Here is a 21,351-nt window from a genome sequence, read left to right on the forward strand (position 1 = left end):
ACCCATTCCGTTGAGTCTGCATTCCTGTCACAAAGTTGGCTAAGTTATCGTGGCTTACAGAGAGACATACGAACGGAGTACGAGTCTAAGTGGAGTTGCTTTTAAGTTTTAAGCGTAGTGGACCACGTACAGTGCCTATAATCACCACAGAACCAAGGGAAAGTTCTACTAGCCGATTGGAAACACTCGGAATCAGTATTAATCTGTTTACTTTGTTCTCGACAAAGACGTACGTTACTTCCACGAGAAAGTCTTTAAAATGTACAATCGTTGCTTACCCTTGTTTCTAGGATGAAATTCTAGGTCGCCGGAAATGATAAATGCAGACCTAATTTACGCATAGAAAATATCTCGTTAGATGACATCCCTGTCTGACGTCAATGACCGCCACTAGATTTTGTAATTTATGCATTGCAGGTAATAGGTAATTAAGAGATGAAAAATACGGAATTTTGGTCGAAAAACCCGCAGAGAAAATATTACTCGTGAGGCGCGTAGAAGGGAGTATAATACTAAAATTGATCTTAGATAAATAAGGACGAAATAAGACTGGTAAATAAATAAATAAAAAGACGTATTTTAGTCGTGAAGATGTAACTCAGACGTAGAAACGGTGAGTGTGAAGAATTATATGAATTGGTAGCGATGAACTTTGGTTAACAAAGTCCAAGACATGATTTTTAAGCCGTCTTTGCAATTCGTATTTGAGAAATGTTGTCACATTCCCATTGCGTAACCAAATCAGGGACTGAGGCGTCTGCTTACCTAGATATGCAACGTTGTGTTTGCAGTAACATTTCTCTCTGTACTGCACAAATTCGCTTCGAAAGTGTTACCACGTCTCCTGCCTTCAAGTGGCGCTAACGATAATCTAAGCACATTCATGAACGAATGTTCTTAACTGGCTGCTAACGAAACGAAACCTTGGAACACTCTCGCACTCACGGTTGTCGGTTGTCTTAGACCCACAGCGCCTGCAACCAGCAATTGTTTTACTTTTAGAAGCTGAAATTAGCGTATCTACGTAATAAAGAATCGACACGAAAAATATTCATAGATATTTATCTGTCTTGCCCCTCCATCTACTGTCTAGTGAGGTTATGTTTGTAACTTCATTGTTTTTGTTCGAAATTTTGTTCGGGTGTGTGGTTGTTACCGTTCGAACATGGTACCAGTGAGCCATTTAAAGCCTATGGTAACTATATGCACCGCCTGATTCAACAATAATTAACTCTTTATTTTGTATTTATAGCTTTCAGATGTTTCTCAGCGTAAACAGAGATTATTTCCTTAAACAGCGTTAACCAGTTGATCTTTTTAATGGTAAAGTGTAGTGTTTTCTTCGCGGTACAGACTGAATTCTTAAATATTATGCACGCAGTGCGTGTCTCATTATAAACAGCGATTATTTCCTTAAACAGCGTTAACCAGCTGATCTTCGTAACGGTGAAGAGAGGTGTTTTCTTCGCGGTACGGACTGGATTCTTAAATATTATGCACGCAGTGCGTGTCTCAGTTTAAACAGAGATTATTTCCTTAAACAGCGTTAACCAGTTGATCTTCGTAACGGTGAATAGTGGTGTTTTCTTCGCGGTACGGACTGGATTCTTAAATATTATGCAAGCAGTGCGTGTCTCATTATAAACAGCGATTATTTCCTTAAACAGCGTTAACCATTTGATCTTCGTAACGGTGAAGAGTGGTGTTTTCTTCGCGGTACGGGCTGAATTTCTTTAAATACGACTTAAAATTAAAATTAAATATATTTAAATTTCTTTAAATACGACTCAAAATTAAATCCTAACATAAATGTAGTCTTAATATAGCAATATTCTGTACTGAATCTGGTAAGACTTTTCAGATTATTTATTTAACGACGACTATTTAACGTCCAGAGAAATATAAATGGCACGCTTGATTTATGTAATGGCTGACATTGTTTTCAGCGACTTTTACCACATAAAATAGTTGTAATATTATTCATACCAGTTTAAACTAAATGTACCACAATTCAAGGGAAATATTTTGTAATCTGTTTTATTTGGCGAGGGGAGTATGGAATTCGTCATAACACAAATAATATCATTGTTGCAAAGTAAATTACCTTTACCGTTGGTGGGGAAAGAAACAAACATTTAATTAAATATGGAGGAGAACTGAGTAAACTGCTGATTGCGTATCTGTGATTCTAGACGTCGTGGAACTGTTGTACCGTTCTGCAGTTCACCGAACAGCCTGGAGCAGATCAAGATGGCGGAGGCCACTGAACTGTTCTTCAATCTCTTCTCGCTGATCGTCCTCGTACTTTCAGGGCCGCCTTAACGTAACGGCGAACCCGGAGGCCGTCTTAGCATGTTGACAAAAATCCGTAAATTCTTTCTTTAGAGACTGATGTTTTCAGTCTGGATAATAATTGGGTATCCCCTTTTTTTATGTTATGACGCAACAATAAGACTTCTTCTAACTCAATTCTAAAGGGTTCTGACGTTGGGAAAAAGTCCAGACAATGAATAATTCTTTTAACTCGTTTTGAGCTGGGGATAACGAACCAGAGATGTCATGTTTTTTTAATCATTGTTGTGTTCTCACGAATATCACGTATGAACAATGTGTTAATCAAACTCTGAACCATATTGTTAATTATTTTGTTTTAAACAATTTATTTATTTATTTAGTGTTCTGTCTGACGACAGGTCCATATGAACAGGATCCTTCCATCCTTTTCTCGGACTGGGACCTGTTCATATACGTTCTTGGCAGATGATCCAGAAGTGGTTTGCCATTGCCTTCTTCTGTGTGTGAATGGAGTAATTGTTGGGATGCCACGGAGGAAAACTCCGTGTTGCCTAGACCACGGCCTCGCCCAACACAAGTTATAAATTCGGGCACCGCCGGGAATCGAACCCGAGACCCCAGGATTACAAGGCCAGCGTTCTAACCGCTAGACGACCGTGTAAAATTTAATATACTGTTATAAAAACATGTTTCGTATAAAAAATATAACCTTCCTCCCATAAAATTCACTTCATAAATAATGAAACGTTCCTTTGAAAGTGAATATGCCGAGTGGAAATAAATTTACGAAAAGTGACAACTTTTTCAGTGAAACTGCCGGTGATAAGTTCCACATTTATTACGAGTTATTGCCCTCCGTCGCTGAAGAACGAGTGGAGTTGTCTGTTTATACAGAAACGTGTATTGAGACTGCAGACACTTCAGTAACTGTAAGCGAGCAACAAAGTCGAGATACTCCAAGTTCACGTGCCGCACTGTCGCCATCTGCAAGGCTTATAATAAAGTTTCTGCATTTGAATTTCAAAATATATCCATTATAATAGTATTTTAAATAGGATTTTCAATTTGTATCTTATATGCGTCATGTTTGTGTTTGATTAAATATATTTATTTTGTACAGTCTATACACAAACGTTTGAAGTTTATTGGTGTTGTAAAAATTATATAATATAAAAATATAAAAAAAATGATTTAATATTATATAATTTTTACAACACCAATAAACTTCAAACGTTTGTGTATAGACTGTACAAAATAAATATAAATAGAATTTTGTTTCGGATAATGCATTTTGATATTATATAACATGAAATCAGTAGGATCAGGGGCGTTCCTGGGGGCCCAAGGAGTTCTGTGTTTCGTGGCACGTAAATCTATGCCCAGGGTCGTCCACTGTGAGGGGGGGTGGCCATTTTTATCGTGGCAGAGAGAATTCTACGCCATATTCTTTGTGGCATTTTCGAGAGAATTTGGAGAGGTGACTCGAAACGACAAGCCATTCTGACTGTTTTAAGTTTAATTTTAAACAAATAAGCGAAATGTGTGAACTGAGAAATGGTATAAAAGTTTTGGCGTAAAAACTGTAGTACCCTGTAGAATTTTTCATTAATATCTTTCGGTAATTCTCTTGTTGTCGTGTGGATACTTGGGGAAAAAATGAGTTTTTGGTTTTGTTTTTTAATCTCGTATTCTATATTGTTACATGTGGGAAAGAGAAAGTATTGTCTTGATCTTCAATAGTGCGAGAAGCTGACATCTTTAAAGCGAATAAAATTATCTTCTTCTCTCCAGTGGCCGTGACCATGATTCGTAAATTTCTCAACAGAGGCGGTTGCCATTTTATATATTTTTTTTATTTGTAGTTCCGTTGTTCATGTATCTTCATTATCTGTGGTTAAATAACCGCAGTTTCTTGGAAAGTTTTTAGACGTTTTCACCTTTTGGTCACAAAGATTTAACCAGAACTTTCATCCGCGGTCATGCAGTCTACTGGTTCAGTAGGTCTAAAGGATACATAATACTACAACAACTGAACGCATAAGGCTCTCAGGATAATTTAAACGCGGAATATATATTTATTTTACAAAAATGAAGAATCCATAGACTTATCATTTCATGAACTTACTCATGAACGTTCATGTTAGCCTGTCAATAACTACCAGACAATATTACATCAGATTCGCCTCTTAAAATTTATCTGTGCGTCATTTTTAAAAATTAAAAATACATAATTTAATGGTAGAGTAAATTTTTGCCTAAGTTGAGGCGTGTAACATTGCTTTATTTACGAATTTTTTCAACGTACTGTGGTATTGGAACCCGTGTTTTGTCGTGTTGTGATCCGAGACCTGTTTCCTTGTCTCGGGGCTAGTAATTACAAGTCACGTGACATTTATAACAACGCTGAGAATAAATTGCAAACCAATTACAATTGAGGATCGTGACTGCTGACGTTTTCTTATAATTGCTTAACGACCTCATATCGACTGCTGCTGGTTTATGAAAGTAAGAAAGGACCCCGGGGGCCCAGTGTTGGGGCCCCAGAAATCGACTCGTCCTCTGTCCTCCTCTTATCCAGTCCGGTTGTGGTCATGACAGAAGTAAGGGGAACGCTTAGAAAACCTTAATTAAAACCGTGTGATCATCTGTGATATCTTACAAGGCTTACAGGAGGTATTCGCCCCCTTGAGAAATGCCTGCAAACTTGACGGACGTTTCGGTTAGAGTGTCCGTCGTAAAAAAAAAATATAGTTACTCAAAAAATACTTATTTTAATGATGAGAATGAAGGATTTAGGGTTGTCCTATGACAGTGGTGATGCCCGTATGGCACTAATGCACTCAAGGGAGGGCTAATTTCGTAAGAAACAGATTCACCTTGTGCTCCGTGTGGTGACGTCAGCGAGACAGCTTATCGCGTAGGATGGAGTAACGATCACACTGACTGGGCGATGATGAGTGGGGGTCAGTTGGAACTTCGCCTGAAAATGTGGGTTGATGCAACACCTCTGACACACATCTGATTTCTGATTGATGATGGGTTCGGTCAGAAATTTGAGGTCACCGAAGGCTCTTTTCCGTTTGGATCGGTTCAGGAGTTGATTTCTGTCAGCCTGTGACGTACTGGTCTTGTGCCTTCAGGTGAATCCACGTCGTTTGGACATTTACGGATCAGCTGTACGGTCGAACGGATAATCAGACGTGTTTTTTTTTTTACAGGAGTTTGGGGGACGACGATCCTTGAACTGTAAACTCACAACTTACCTTCTTCTTCAAAGGGGTTTTAAAAAGTGAATGTCAGGCTTAGAAACAAGAGGTTTTATAATTATGATGGCTTATGATGACGCAGAATGGAATCTCAAGGGCTGTGGATAGCTTTACATTTTAGCCGTGACGCGGAGCTCTTGTCAGCCTCTGTTTTATGCCGACTTCCATCCAGTTGACACTTACAGATAACACTATTTTACTCAGGCTGTAACATTTATCGAACCCACACAGAGTTTTAGTCGGAAACACCCGAAGGAAAGAGCACACTTGGAAGACAACGACATAAATGAGGGAATCATGTTAAAGTTGATGATGATAATTCTGTCTCCTTGAGGTCATCTTTAATTTATAGACTGAATTTATCTGGGCCAGTGGAGTGTACTTATATTTTATAGTTTATTTAACGACGTTTTTTTTCAGTAGCTGTCAGCTAGATTTCATTAAGGGTCACAAACCCGAAAACTGACCTAATATCCAGTTTCACTGAAGATATCGGGTTTATTTGGGTGATATATTTTTTTTATGTGACATTTCGATGATACCTGTCGAATGATCAGACCTAAATTCGGATTTCGCTTAATAAATATTGATAAAAATGTAAGTTTTTGTCATTTCTTTTCCGCGGTGGCTGGTCTTCGATAAGGGAGGCTCAGTTCAGCAGAAATTGCTTTCCTCCTCACCAAGTCTCCTCAATCTTCACATTCTTCCTCAAAACTGGATTTATTTTAAGTGGAGAGGCGAAAATGACGTTGCCCACGATAAAACCTGTCATTTGTCTCGCTGTTGCACGCACAGCTGACAGCCCTCCCTAAGTACTTTCCACTCTGAGCTCGTCCTTAACCCACACTTAGACCACTTTTTTTTGTCTTTATCGAACTGACTTTAATCGTTGCGTCGTTACTAATGAATCCATGCGGTAATTGGCTAATATTTTATCCTGTTTAAACATCATCGGCAGTGTAATGAAGGATTACTTTCAGGGACCTTGCAAATGGTTAGCGTACATTCGAAGTGAAGTGACGTTGGCCTTGCGTGAGACCTCATCAGTGACGTCTCACTTTATCAGCAGGTGGTCATTTGACAACGCTCGTGCAGTGACATCGGTCATATATTGCGAATGTGAATCTTAAACCTCTGAAGGGTCGTGGCATATTTTAAGATCGTACCGAATTTATAACTTGTGTTGGGCAAGGCCGTGGTCTAGGCAACACGGAGTTTTCCTCCGTGGCATCCCAACAATTACTCCATTCACACACAGAAGAAGGCAATGGCAAACCACTTCTGGATCATCTGCCAAGAACGTACATGAACAGGTCCCAGTCCGAGAAAAGGATCGAAGGATCCTGTTCATATGGACCTGTCGTCACACAGAACACTAAATAATAATAAGATGAGGTGGTCTAGCGGTTAGAACGCTGGCCTTGTAATCCTGGGGTCTCGGGTTAGATTCCCAGCGGTGCCCGAATTTATAACTTGTGTTGGGCAAGGCCGTGGTCTAGGCAACACGGAGTTTTCCTCCGTGGCATCCCAACAATTACTCCATTCACACACAGAAGAAGGCAACGGCAAACCACTTCTGGATCATCTGCCAAGAACGTATATGAACAGGTCCCAGTCCGAGAAAAGGATCGAAGGATCCTGTTCATATGGACCTGTCGTCACACAGAACACTAAATAATAATAAGATGAGGTGGTCTAGTGGTTAGAACGCTGGTCTTGCAATCCTGGGGTCTCGGGTTAGATTCCCAGCGGTGCCCGAATTTATAACTTGTGTTGGGCAAGGCCGTGGTCTAGGCAACACGGAGTTTTCCTCCGTGGCATCCCAACAATTACTCCATTCACACACAAAAGAAGGCAACGGCAAACCACTTCTGGAGCATCTGCCAAGAATGTATATGAACAGGTCCCAGTCCGAGAAAAGGATGGAAGGATCCTGTTCATATGGACCTGTCGTCAGACAGAACACTAAATAAATAACCGAAATGTTTCTCTTGTAAAGAAGATTAATATCCCTTTCGCTGATAGACTTGCCGTGCTGGTCCTATCTCTTGGCCGGTCAGATCGCCGGACATCACACTCTGTGATTTATTTTTCTATGGGGATACGTAAAAGTCTGTGTATACTGAACTCCAGTGGCCGACAAGAACGATTTGAAGGAAAGAATGACATGTTGTAGCGTGCGATTGTATCTGGTACGTTATTCGCATGGAAACATTTTCGTTTCGTCCCCGATGAAAGGGGGAATTGTAGGTCTAGTCATTTCACCCGCATGCATTGTGAGATAACAGTACATTTCACCACAAAATTGTACCACTTGTGTGCAATGTATTGACGGAAGAGAGAAATCGCCGAGCTATAGATATTGCTTTACGTATCGCTAGTTGTGTCTTGGGTGTGATAAACCCTAAACATTTTACCCCTAAAGTAGGGAGTATATATTTTATCGCTAAAATTAATAAATCCATTATTTTATAGAATATTGTGGCATTTCATATATGAACCCGAAGATTTAGAGAATGTTTTAGACTCCAAGTAATTAGATTTTAGAATACATAATATATTTATTCCATTAAGTAACTATTTCAGGACAGTTGAAATGTAAAATAATGGAGTATTTGCTATGTATTTCGTGTATTAACTTGGGAAAGGTTAGGTTAATTTGGGACTGGTAAGTTAGGTTAGGTGTGGTCATGTTATGTTAATTAAATCTCGCAAGAAATGTTACAGCTGAGACAGAATTAAAATTAGTAACATAAGTTAAGCTAAGCTGTGTTAACCTAACCTAAAGAGGTAATACTGAATAACGTTAGTTTCACATTTTTTCTAGACACAATGTAGAAACCGTAATTTTACGCTGTAGATTATATGCTCTAGAATGGTTATTGTATGGACACTTAGTTAAAGTGTATAAAATTGTTTGATCACTCACTTTAACTGCAACTTGCAAGCACTGTGTGAAACACCCTGTGATATTCTATGAAACATCACATAAAACGTGAGATAAAGTTGTGCTTCTGTGTGTTTCAGTATTTGAACACATAATCCACACTTTATCATTTAGAATATAGTTAAGTATCTCTAGGTTCAATTAAATTCTTTATTATTAATGTGCTCTTTGAGCAGCTAGAAGGCAATTTACATATACGGCACAAGAACACAATAATAAATATTTAAAGGAAACAACAAACAGATTATCTAAAGTTACGTAATTGTAGAGTATTAACTAACTAACTAACTAACTAACTAACTAGATGGCTTACCGAACCCGAAGGTTCATCACCGAATTAACCAAAGCCCTCCACCGGACCCTGTCCTGGGCCAACAAAATCCAGTCTCCTTCAACTCCTATCTCCCATAGATCCCGCCTGAGATTATCCTCCCATCTACGTCTAGGTCTCCCCAGAGGTCTCTTCCCCTAAGGCTTCCCAAATAGTTGACCCAACCAACCAGATGGCTTAGCGAACACAAAGGTTCATCACCGAATCAACCAAAGCCCTCCACCGGACCCTGTCCTGGGCCAACAAAATCCAGTCTCCTTCAACTCCTATCTCCCATAGATCTCGCCTGAGATTATCCTCCCATCTACGTCTAGGTCTCCCCAGAGGTCTCTTCCCCTCAGGCTTCCCAAATAGTGGACCCAACCAAGCAGATGGCTTACGGAACCCGAAGGTTCATCACCGAACTAACCAAAGCCCTCCACCGGACCCTGTCCTGGGCCAACAAAATCCAGTCTCCTTCAACTCCTATCTCCCATAGATCCCGCCTGAGATTATCCTCCCATCTACGTCTAGGTCTCCCCAGAGGTCTCTTCCCCTCAGGCTTCCCAAATAGTGGACCCAACCAAGCAGATGGCTTACGGAACCCGAAGGTTCATCACCGAACTAACCAAAGCCCTCCACCGGACCCTGTCCTGGGCCAACAAAATCCAGTCTCCTTCAACTCCTATCTCCCATAGATCCCGCCTGAGATTATCCTCCCATCTACGTCTAGGTCTCCCCTGCGGTCTCTTCCCCTCAGGGGCACACCTCTTGTCCCATCCATGCGCGCTACATGCCCAGCCCATCTCATTCTTTTCGACTTAATCACCCTGACAATATTAGGGGAGGAGTACAGATTTTTTTAAGGATTGTAGAGGGCATTTATACATGAAGGCAACTTGGTACTGAATACACGTCTTTGTAATGAGAGTTTAAATAAATTTCTCTCATACATTTAACAGATTTTTGCCTGTATTCGTCGTAATCCGAATTTTAACCGATGTCTGTAGAAAATTCTAGAATGACAGCGTAGTCAGTGTTTTGCCAAAGCATACAACTTTTCATCTGACGAACCCGACTTAGAATTGATTTGTTTGTAACGGAGTGTCGATGAAACTGATTTTCATAAATTCCCCTGTTTCCTGCAAAATTTCATTCATTACTACCAGTAAAAATATAGACAGTGATCATATTTAATTATTTCAAGCTGGAAATTATAAAATTATAAAAAAATAAATATATGTATTTATCTTCTTAGATGCATTCAGAGATTATGAGAGTTGAGTGTACGACATGAACGCATGGGGGCTCGTATAATATTCAGGGAACAGACGCTCAATGACACCCAATGGAATTTTCGAGAAAGCTTCATCGCGCTGGTGACCTACAAGCTAGCTGGGTGCTGCAGGGTATCCGGCCACCAGAAGAGGAGTAGGAGGCGATGGCTGTAGTGTCTTATTTATTTTGTTTGTGGATCGAGCAAGAAACCAGCTTTAAAATGGCAGGCGAAGAGATGGGGCACCTGGCAGCTTCTGTGAGCGGCCACGAGAGAAAGTTGTAGAGGCAAATCACGTCGCGTCCTTGTGCGTTATAGGCCGGTATCATCATAATCACCATTTTCATTCTAAGCGTCTTTCTCCGTCATGTATAATGAGCACGGAGTAGAACCTGGGTACACACAGTTTTCATAAGTGTGGTTCTTGTTTCGTAAAACTTCTTTTTGTCTGGTACTGAAACGATCTTGTATTTCAGGATAATCGTTATTATCGGACATTACCTGAGACGTATTAATTATAATTTATTCCGAGTTATGGTCATAATTAACTTAACAACACTTTATCAGGTACATGGGTTGATCCTTCAGGTTCTCATGGTGGTTAATATGAAGATGAATCACTTTAAGGGTTGTAACGCCGTGCAATGTGGTACTTTCCCGACGTTTCAGAAGTACTTACCGCCTTCATCATCAGGGTTCTATTCCGATAGTCGCCTGGAGAGGTTAAATACAAATATGAAGAATGTTAATCATTCTAAATGAAGTCTCGGCGGAGATTCGAACCCGGTAACCTCCTCCTTCTCCCCTAAACACAAGATTTATTGAGACAATGACATTTAGACGTCTTCTGTAGCTGTTGGACATATTCCCAACTGTGAGAAGCTAAAATTCTCGCAGGTTATTAGGAAATTTTATTCATTTTCTGGTACCCCTAAAATCCATTACCGCTCTTACAAAAATCAGACATGTGAATACAGTCTACACATTGAAATGTTATTTATTTAGAATCCGTTTTAATATCATCTTTCGTCTGTTCCTCTGTTTTCTAAGTCAATTCCTTTCCTTCTGAAGACTCAAGAGGCCCCAATGTTCAACGAACACCTCGTTATGAATTCAGAGGAATCTGAAGACGAGGTTTTTTTTAAAAATTTCTGCTCAGCGTCTCCATTTCAGTCGACTGTGTTCAGACAAAATTCAAGCAAACGCGACTTTTTATATAAAAAAGTTATTGTAATGATTCGTGATCACAGGCAATTAAACAAGTCATCTTAACTCTTTAGGCTCTGAAGTGGGTCATTCGCAGAATGAACACGACCGCAAGTGAAATTTACTTGGATTCTTCTTACCATAAGATTCTTGAAACACGTGTCATGAGGTTATTGAACAAAAACATGGTAATGAAACGTCTCTTAAACATACACGTGTTCCACTTATTTCTTATTACAAAGAACGGATAACGACGAAGAAAGTGTTCGAGGTCAAATGTCTAAACGTTATTCTTTAATGTGTGACGCCTGAAATAGATATCGGAGAAATTTGACGTTGATTGACGAATCAATGAAAATTCAGGTTTTCATCAGCGACTCAAACCTGAGCCTGAATTTCGCTTGTCTTCCGCAGCGCCGTATAGCCTGCTAGAAGTTTATCGACGTTTCAGAGGTCATTGCTGAATTCATCAACTAGGCGATGAGTTGGTAACAACCCAGGTGACAACCCGTCGTCGAAAGTTCGATTTCGTTACAGATGAGGAGTCAACTGGAGGATCTCTCTACCAGTATCTTTGCACTCCAGAGAGCGTGAAAGCTACTGGACAGTGAAATAGTTTCGTTCTAATCGTGCAGAATTGTTTAGCCAGGCTTGGAAATTTTTAAATCAGTTGCACACAGATTGTTAATGAAATCTGCGTGTTGAAATGATCCTATTCTAAGCTTTCAAATTAATCTTTTGCTTCACATGGTATTGTGTACCTACTTGCATCGATTTAAAACATGATAAAAGTAACAAGTTTGTGAACACATTCTTAATTTATGTTAACCCCTTTAGAGCCGAAGATTATCTACGTAAATGATATTTAAGAATTGAGCCCGTACCGCGAAGAAAACACCACACTTCACCATTAGAAAGATCAAATGGTTGATGCGAGAATCATACGAAATCCATGAACACAAAATGTGGACGCTTGTTGGCATTTGGTGAACGGGGGGGGGGGGGGGGGGGGGGGGCAAAGCCGGTGTCAGTCAGGGACTTTGGGCTGAAGACGGCTTTGGCGCAGAGGATGAAAGAAACCTCCTGCCTCACTGTAATGCAAGACGATACTCTCTGAAGTAACTTGGCCTTGGAGTAACAGATATCCCGCTAAACAAAATGTTTCGCTGTGCAAGAAAATAGGTCGGCCGAGAATGTGCAAATGTCGTGTGAAGAGCAAACAAAACAGTCTTACAAAATGAACAATTGATAATCGATTCAAGTACGACATGTATCGCGAAGATTTCAGCAACGGTAGGTACAAAACATTTCTGCATGCCTTCGTCCCAGTAACACGAATAAATTTTCCTAACTGGTAACAAAAATCTTTATTTCACATCGCCGTTCCATGATTTGTGCGCGGTATAATCACATCGATTTGAATAAAAGTTAGAACTGTAAAACGCACGTATTCAAGGAATGTTTTACGTAGAACCTGCGAAAATGACACCCATTCGGTAAATTCAGTCAGAAACAAAAGGGAAATTGTTGGGGTAGAAGTGGGGAGAAATAGCATATTATAGTTAGAAGGTTCCCAGGCAATGCCCACTCGTCCTTCTCGTAAGGACAGAAAAAGACTGAAGACGTTAGGGTAATAAGCTTGATAACAAAGATATCGGAATTTTGATTTGCTTGTTAGTGAATGTTGAAATTATACTTTTGAAAGTTAAGTAAGCAACTTAGCGGCCTTCACTGTAATTGGGTAAGTTTTTATGAATTTAAATAGGGATTGCCGCATAAGAATCATGCAGTAGCAACTTGGAACTTGTGCACTGTCAGTATTTGCTTGAAGACAGAGAAAAACCACGAAAATCTGTGTCGAAGTGGCCGATCTCAGGACCTTCCGGACGCACACCGACTACTAGCCAGTGGTCCCTGCAGACAAAAGGGAATATAGACTTTTATGGAAGCTACTGTGCTCCAGAGAGTAGACGTTTCGAATCCTGTTTTGTTTCATTCGTGGCGACGGCTGGAATCGAACCTGGGACTTCTTTAACTCTTCGGTAATTACGCTGAACACTGGACGACAGGGCCTTGTGGTATCTTGAACCTTCAGATTCTAATAAGAAGTTGATTATTACGGGATATAAAATAAAATTTTGAGCAAATGCAATGGGTGTGGACTGTTCAGACTTTTTCACGTCTCGTAACTTACAGAACGGATCTCGACTAAATTTGGTACAGGTTAATTTGTGGTACTTTCTTTGTCTCTTTATCAATACTTCCTTTCCTCATAAATTCCATTTGTGTCCTCCTTCTGCCTCCCTTTCTGTCTGATTCTGCGAAACTTATCCCCGGAATGCAACTGGGCCAGACATGATCTCGAGGAGCAAACCGAGATGCGAGGAGGTGTCTGCTCTCTGCCACGGAATCTGTGACGTAATCAGCGCAGTACGAAGTCGCTTTGGAGGGTTAGGAGAGAACAATGGATGTGCCGATCCCTTAGTGGTACACATCTGTCTTATTATGATGATTAATGATGTCTGCCTAAAATGATTTCGTTCTTCTCCCATCTTGATGACGTGTCTGGCTTCTTACCGACCGAAAGTGGGCCACGGAAATGAAAGATGGGCCCGTACACCTGTTCAGTCTCAGACGATCTCATTTTCAAAATTAATTGTCTAGTTTCTGTGCCTTCTGCTTATAAATAATCTTTATCCTTCATATATGCAACTTCAACTCCTGTTTTCCTTCTATCCGATGAAAGAATCCACGCTGTAAGGATGTGTATGGGTGCTTTCATGCGAGGAACGATTTTCCTCAGACACACGAACTTCATATCGGATCGTAAGATTTGAGGTTTTCACAGCGGTGAGTATGAAGATTTCTGTCTTCTGGGTTGTTGCGCTCGCCCTGATGACGGAGGCAGTATGACCTCCGAAACGTTGGTAAACATCGACCAGACTACACAGCGCAACAACCCAGAAGACGGAAATCTTTATACTCTGATGACGGAGGCAGTATGACCTCCGAAACGTTGGTAAACATCGACCAGACTACACAGCGCATGAACCCAGAAGACAGAAATCTTCATACTCTGATGACGGAGGCAGTATGACCTCTGAAACGTTGGTAAACATCGACCAGACTACACAGCGCAACAACCCAGAAGACAGAAGTCTTCATACTCTGATGATGGAGGCAGTATGACCTCTGAAACGTTGGTAAACATCGACCAGACTACACAGCGCAACAACCCAGAAGACAGAAATCTTCATACTCTGATGATGGAGGCAGTATGACCTCTGAAACGTTGGTAAACATCGACCAGACTACACAGCGCAACAACCCAGAAGACGGATATCTTCATACTCTGATGACGGAGGCAGTATGACCGCCGAAACGTTGGTTAACATCGACCAGACTACACAGCGCAACAACCCAGAAGACAGAAATCTTCATACTCTGATGACGGAGGCAGTATGACCTCTGAAACGTTGGTTAACATCGACCAGACTACACAGCGCAACAACCCAGAAGACAGAAGTCTTCATACTCTGATGATGGAGGCAGTATGACCTCTGAAACGTTGGTAAACATCGAGCAGACTACACAGCGTAACAACCCAGAAGACAGAAATCTTCATACTCTGATGACGGAGGCAGTATGACCTCTGAAACGTTGATAAACATCGACCAGACTACACAGCGCATGAACCCAGAAGACAGAAATCTTCATACTCTGATGACGGAGGCAGTATGACCTCTGAAACGTTGATAAACATCGACCAGACTACACAGCGCAACAACCCAGAAGACAGAAATCTTCATACGCTGATGACGGAGGCAGTATGACCTCTGAAACGTTGATAAACATCGACCAGACTACACAGCGCAACAACCCAGAAGACGGAAATCTTCATATCGGATCATTTGTTTTAGCACTTTCACGGTGCAGTCTTAAGATAATAGAAGTTCTCCTATTTTTATGGAATTTGAAAGTTCATCACATTTCTCACAAAGACCACGCTTCATGGAATGTAGTTTTCGAGCACATGGGCCAGGGAATTATTGTTTCTTTCTGACTAAGATCTTTGGCTGTAGACCTCCCCCACAATTTCAGTGTTTAGAAAGATATTATTATTTAAATCTACACCATATTCACTGTCGTAATAAACTTTCTACGTTTCTTCGAATACTTTAGCCTATTATGTTCCTCCATGTGTATAATTTCCTGCCTTAAAAGTACCACACTAAACTTTTCATGTCAAAGTGGAAGAATGCAAATTCGCCATTCTCACGCCCTCCTAGTAATTATGTTGCACTCAGTTTCTTGCGTAAGCGTGCAAGCACAAGTATCGTAACGGCGGTGAAATGGAGTGCATGTAACCGGAAGTGAAGATTGTTTTGTGCTTTACATCTGACAGATTGTAACCTTCACTTCAGGGTATACATAAATATGTGCACTACAAATCAAAGTGTGATATTCCACCTGCTTATACACAGGTTTTCAATAGGATTCCTCATTTAATAATAGAAGGTAATATATCAAAGTTCTCTTTGTTGTCAGTTATTATTAACATTAGATTTTTATTTCCCTCCGATACTGGACTGGGTCCAAATATCTGTTCTGTTATCAAGATTGTATTTGTTTTTTAATGTTATATTACATTATATTATATAATTATAATATGTTTGGGATTCGTTTCCACTAATCTTTCGAAATCAAATATTTCCGATCAAGGTGTGCGTATTTTGTGGTAAATTTGCTGGAAACCATTGCTTTAGTGGAATCACCACAAGAAAAAGTTTCATTGTCAAATAAGTGACGGCGAAGAACCGTAGAAAGCACTTCAACCTTAGGCCCATTTGTTATATTTTGTATCACACTTTATTCTTGTAAATCCATGAAACTTTAGGCTCTGAACTTAATGTAAACCGTAGCAACAAAATTATAAAATACAGCTTCTGAATCAAGGATTACTGATGACACTTTATAAATAGTTTTAATTGAGGTCGACATGCAAGGATAAAGGGTTGAAACACACCTCTCCCAAACTTATGCGAAATTTGTGTACTAGTGAGAACCACTGGTTAACGCCGCCATGTCTCGGTAGATGGCAGCATGGTCCTAGGAAAGTTTTAGCCGAAGCGGGAAATGTTTTCTTGTAGAGGGATATTTGTGAGTGGAACAAGAAATTGTTTTCGACAGCGTTTATGAAAAAGTCAGACGCAGTTGTGTTTAAATATGTATTATTTTACTTGTTTGTAACTATTGAGAGGCAGTGGTCACGTGGCTTAGAATATTATTTTTTGCGGCGTGTTAAAAGTAATGGTGTCTGCAAAATTTGTACGCTATGGGACGGTAATGCACAGAGTTATGTTTCAGTTAACTTCACATGCTTGGTTAAATTTTACTTTTGGGTTTGATATGCATAAACATACGAATTTGTAAAACACGTCAATTTGTAATCTTGTTTGTGTCTTTACAGTATGATTGCAAATGAATAATTTGTAATGGTGTTAAAAAGTTTTAGGTTAGGTTATGTTTAACCTTAAACTTTGTAACCCTTTTCTTCTGCCGTTAATATGATGAAATTTCAATGCCCAGCAAAAGCTCAGAATATGGATCTGTAGAAAGCTAAAGGTTAACATTCTTTTTGTAGGCATAAGGTGTGGCGTGCATTGGCAAAGAAGATGAGGAGGAAACGAATAAGACAGGCCCTGGCACAAAAGAGAGACGATTTGCTTCAGAAAGGTAAAAGTGGACAAAATATCACCTCTTTGGTTTGGGAAAACTTTTTGGAGGGGAATAGTGCTACAGAACTAATTTGAAAACACATGAATGTTGTAATGTTAAGGAACAAGGTAATTAAGACTGCAAAATGACACTTATATCATGTTAATGCTGCAAGCTTCAAAGTCAGATCCAACCTATCATAAGATACCAATGCATTATTGAATGTAATATCATTCCTGATTTCTGAGTAAAATTTTGTAACCACCTGATGTGTGATTTGAGGTTCTCTCAGTGGCTACTATGAAGATGGCTGTTTTCTGGGTTCTTGCTCTGTGTAGCATGGTAGAAGTTTACCAACATTCCAGAGGTGCTCTCCTGATTTATAGCCTTGTAAAAATGGTAGTTGATTTTTTGAAGGAAGATAACTTCCAGCATTTTTGTTGACACAGTGTACCTATAATTTTGTTTTACCCACAACATAAACTAGTGGTTGGCAAATCTGCATTTTTCGAGATTTAACAATCTCCTTCTCTATTTCTAAATTTATTTGTCGTTAAAGAACAAGAAAAGAGAGAGAAGTCTCCACGATATCAAGCGTGGCTTGCTGAGCAGAATGTACTGGAAGAATTTCGACATGAAGAGGAGTCGCGGCTGCAGACGGAGAGAGACCGTCAGTGGGAGCGTGATGAAGAACTGGCCCAACGGCAGTGGCTAGAACGTCAGGAGAGGCTTGCGCAGGCTAGAGAGGAGAAGACTAAACAAGAGGTAAGTAACAAAGAATCAGTTTGTCTCAGATTTTATTCTGCAGTAACAAAGACAAGAAATTTATGTTCATTATCACATTCTTACTGTAATTGTGCATAAAAGAAATTCGTAATAAGGACGTCTTGTCTGTCTTTCCATCCATATTTGTAGCCTACTCTGATTTTATGTGGGAAAATGCCGATGCAGGCCCCAAAAATTTCATTCTTCTTAATTCCCTGCGGTCAGTAATAATAATGTGGGCTGTTGAAGATGGAGGTATGAACCGTGCGTGTCTTTATTCGCATTTATCCGTTCTTTTAAAATGTTTTCATGATGTAAACTTTCTTTTTCTTTCTGTCGAGAAATGATAAAGACGTCAGCCCATCACAGTATAATTTATCTGTTATATGTAACGGGTGGATACATCTGTAATATGTCACTACTTTATGTCGACCCTTTGTTTATAATATGTGAAATCTTTAGGGTGTCCACCCTTATAATGTTACTTGTGTTATATGTATTGTAGTATTATGACTCATTGCACAACCTGTAACCATCGGACTAAGTTACGGATCCGCGGAATGTAATGAAGATGTTTGTCGAGCCTCTGTAGGAAACTTCTGCTGTCACGGCAACAGCGTTGTAACGTAGGAGGATAATGCAGGCATCTAAGGTCGATATTTTGGAGTATATTCCGGGTTGTCTTCTAGAAGTTTGTCAATGTTTCAGAAGCGCTTACTGCCTCTGTGATCTTTGTTCTTATTCTGATGTGGTCTTATTTATTTTGCAGTTAAAAATTCGTGAAGAGTGGGAACTGGAACAGAAGAAACTAAAGGAGGTTGAAGAGGAGGAAAGAAGACAGCAAGAAGAGAAGCTGCAAAAACAGGTAAGATGTACAGTGAAATTCATCTTTAACAAAATTTGTCAACAGGGCGATGGTGGACTCCTGAAACGTCGGTAAACTTCTGCCAGACCACACAGCGCATCATCTCGGAAGACGGCCATCATCAGGAACATAGAACTCTGTATTTTTTTAACTTTGTCGCACTCCGCATGCAAGAAATTAAGGTTGAGAGGGAATTTAAAGTTCACGCGTGTTTCATTAAATTGATAATTAAAACTAATTTTGTTTATTTCTGTTTTCAGGAAGATTTGATGCGCCAGATTGATGACTTCATAAAACACGTAAGTAGTTTTTGGCGCCGAGCTGGAACACTTTCCGTTACCGGTAGGGCAGAATTTCAGCCGAAGAATACGTCACATGGTCTTGTAGTGAGAGAATTATTTTTCCAAACTGTGATTGCGTAGATATTTAAGAAAGATTTGCTGTTATGGTGAGCTGCGATAGCTCAGTCCGTGTAATGACTGGCTATGAGCTGGACGTCTGCGGTTCAATCCCTGAGGAGGCAGAGTATTAAATCTTCTCGGGCAAACAGCCACGTCAACCGGTTTACTACGGTAACCAGCGGCCGATCGCCCGAGAAGATTTTATTGACTGTACTAAAATATGTTGACCCGTTGCAGTTTCAGCGAAATTTTTTTTACAATAACGAGCTCATAACGTGATGTAATAAACATCTTACCGTGGAAGTAACCTCGTTGAGTCCTCGGCGAGACGCATCGCGACCGGGCGTGGGGAATTCCTTGTGGTGGTGTCGCCCAGCTATACAGTCGCGAGAGACGCTGTGATAACAGGGCCGCAGCACCAGAAATATTAGACTGCGTGCTGTTTCTAACTTTTCTTTTCTCTTTTCAGGGAGGAGAACTGCCGCCTTCAGTAAACATTTCAACCGAGACTCATCCAGATAAACCTATTTGTCCATTCTTTTCGAAGACCGGGGCATGTAGGTTCGGTGATCGTTGTTCTAGGTGAGGCTCCGTGTCTTCGTGAAATGAGACTTTCGAAGGGCGTTTAATATTTGCCGCTGAGGTTACTTTTGCTTTATTATTTCAGAAATCATCCAAGACCAGGCATTAGCAAAGTTTTGTTGATTCCTAATTTCTATTCCCATTTTGGTATCGATCAGTCCATGATTGATGAATATGACACCGATCTCATGCTGGAGTATGACGACAGAGAAACGTACCAGCATTTCAGGTGAGCAATAATTTTGAAATGGATTCAAAGGATTTTGTTTGTTTGTAGCGATTCAAAAATTCCGTGCTCGTACACGCGCACCCTGGGCGGTGTTTCTGTCTCGTGGTTGTAAGACCTCGACCCCTATCTTTCTTCGGAGCTGTTTGGACGTGCTTAGGTGCATTGTCACTTGTGTTTATGGTGGAACACGTGTTTTGTTACGGAAGTCCGACGTCCTCGATAGTGCAGTCGGCTCTGGGATTTCAGGGAATTCTATGAAGATGTCCTGCCCGAGTTTGAGCAGTGCGGTCGAGTGGTTCAGTTCAAGGTGTGCTGTAACTGTGAGCCGCACTTACGAGGGAACGTCTACGTTGAATATGCGAGCACGAGAGATGCTGTCGGGGCGTTCCAGAAGTTCCAGGGCAGGTGGTACGGAGGCCGTCAGCTCAATGTCGAGTTTACGTGCGTGTCTTCGTGGAAGTCTGCGATATGTGGTGAGTGAAATCATCATCTAACGCCCCGCGTACTGTATCCTTACTTCCCAAGCCTGTACTACGTGAGACTCGACAGAATGTCGCTTAATAATTGAATAAAACAACAGAGATCTCTGCACTAAATAATGTGTTGGAAATTAAATAGTTTCCAGCTAAGTAAGAATGACGGGTTTGGGCTCGAGGAATCATCGATCATTTAGGAAAATTACGTGTTTTTCCGAACCCTTTCCATCTCCGTCTTTGCAGGCTTGTTCTTCAAGAGACGCTGTCCGAAAGGAAGGAGCTGTAATTTTCTTCACGTGTTCCACAATCCTGCAAATGCTTTCGCTGGTGCAGATCATGATTATGGGTATTCACGGCGACAGTGGAAACATAGTTCAAGGTCACGATCAAGATCAAGATCTCGCAGTCCCAGCAGGAAAAGGTCACGTAGGTTAGTAGCCATGTTCGTCTCGTGTGTCCTTTTCAGGAGCATTAGTTCTGAAAGTAAATTTTTTTGTGACTTTGTTTTTAAATAAAAGAAAATTTGCGATGGCTGCTTGCAGGTTTAAATAACTTCATGTACCGTCTAATATATGAGAGTGTCGGTCATAATTTTTATAAAAATCATTTAGATACTGAATTTCTTTAATGCATTCAAAGGGAGAGAAGAAATGCAGAACCCGCTAACTCGTTAAATCGCGTTAATTTTTTTTTTCTCTCGGGAACGTTTGATGACTTCGCCGAAAAATTGTGTCGATACGGTTCAGCAAATTTGTTTTGGGACTTTTTCAAAACAAATTAGGATACTGTCGTTAAATAATGTTACCGTTGCATGTCAACATCTTCCAGCTATAATACGAGCAGTCATTCTCGACCCTACGTCATTTTTTAACGTCAAATGATGTGACAACAGAAATCATCGTAGGGATGCGTTAGAAGGAATAAGTAACGGCGTTAACCGTACGACTAAACACATACTAAAAGAAATTGATTTTCAGTCTGAATTTCAACTCTACGTAAAACTTTTATCAGATGA

At 40.3% G+C, this 21,351-nt stretch overlaps 2 protein-coding genes across 3 annotated transcripts in view; both read left to right on the forward strand.

Moving 5' to 3' along the window:
• Positions 1–17,036, forward strand: part of LOC110828163 (BTB/POZ domain-containing protein 2) — a 312,552-nt gene extending 295,516 nt beyond the window's left edge. The window contains exon 6 of the mRNA XM_087360893.1: positions 16,945–17,036. Within this exon, the coding sequence (XP_087217019.1) occupies positions 16,945–16,950 (6 nt within the window). The 3' untranslated portion in view covers positions 16,951–17,036. The remainder of the gene's footprint in view (positions 1–16,944) is intronic.
• Positions 1–21,351, forward strand: part of LOC110828165 (uncharacterized) — a 70,700-nt gene that overhangs the window by 19,511 nt on the left and 29,838 nt on the right. Inside the window, exons 1-9 of one of the 2 annotated variants that reach the window (XM_022060620.2) lie at positions 16,467–16,643; positions 16,945–17,036; positions 17,578–17,783; positions 18,553–18,648; positions 18,909–18,947; positions 19,519–19,631; positions 19,717–19,860; positions 20,107–20,333; positions 20,580–20,766. In XM_022060620.2, the coding sequence (XP_021916312.2) occupies positions 16,636–16,643; positions 16,945–17,036; positions 17,578–17,783; positions 18,553–18,648; positions 18,909–18,947; positions 19,519–19,631; positions 19,717–19,860; positions 20,107–20,333; positions 20,580–20,766 (1,112 nt within the window). In that variant the 5' untranslated portion in view covers positions 16,467–16,635. Of the gene's footprint in view, positions 1–16,466; positions 16,644–16,944; positions 17,037–17,577; positions 17,784–18,552; positions 18,649–18,908; positions 18,948–19,518; positions 19,632–19,716; positions 19,861–20,106; positions 20,334–20,579; positions 20,767–21,351 lie in introns of those variants that run through there. The other variant, XM_022060621.2, reaches the window with a different exon arrangement.

Source organism: Zootermopsis nevadensis, unplaced genomic scaffold (genome assembly GCF_977971745.1).
Source record: "Zootermopsis nevadensis isolate Lab colony 2312 unplaced genomic scaffold, Znev_1.0 Znev_ptg000050l, whole genome shotgun sequence".
Classification (NCBI taxonomy): Eukaryota; Metazoa; Arthropoda; class Insecta; order Blattodea; family Termopsidae; genus Zootermopsis; species Zootermopsis nevadensis.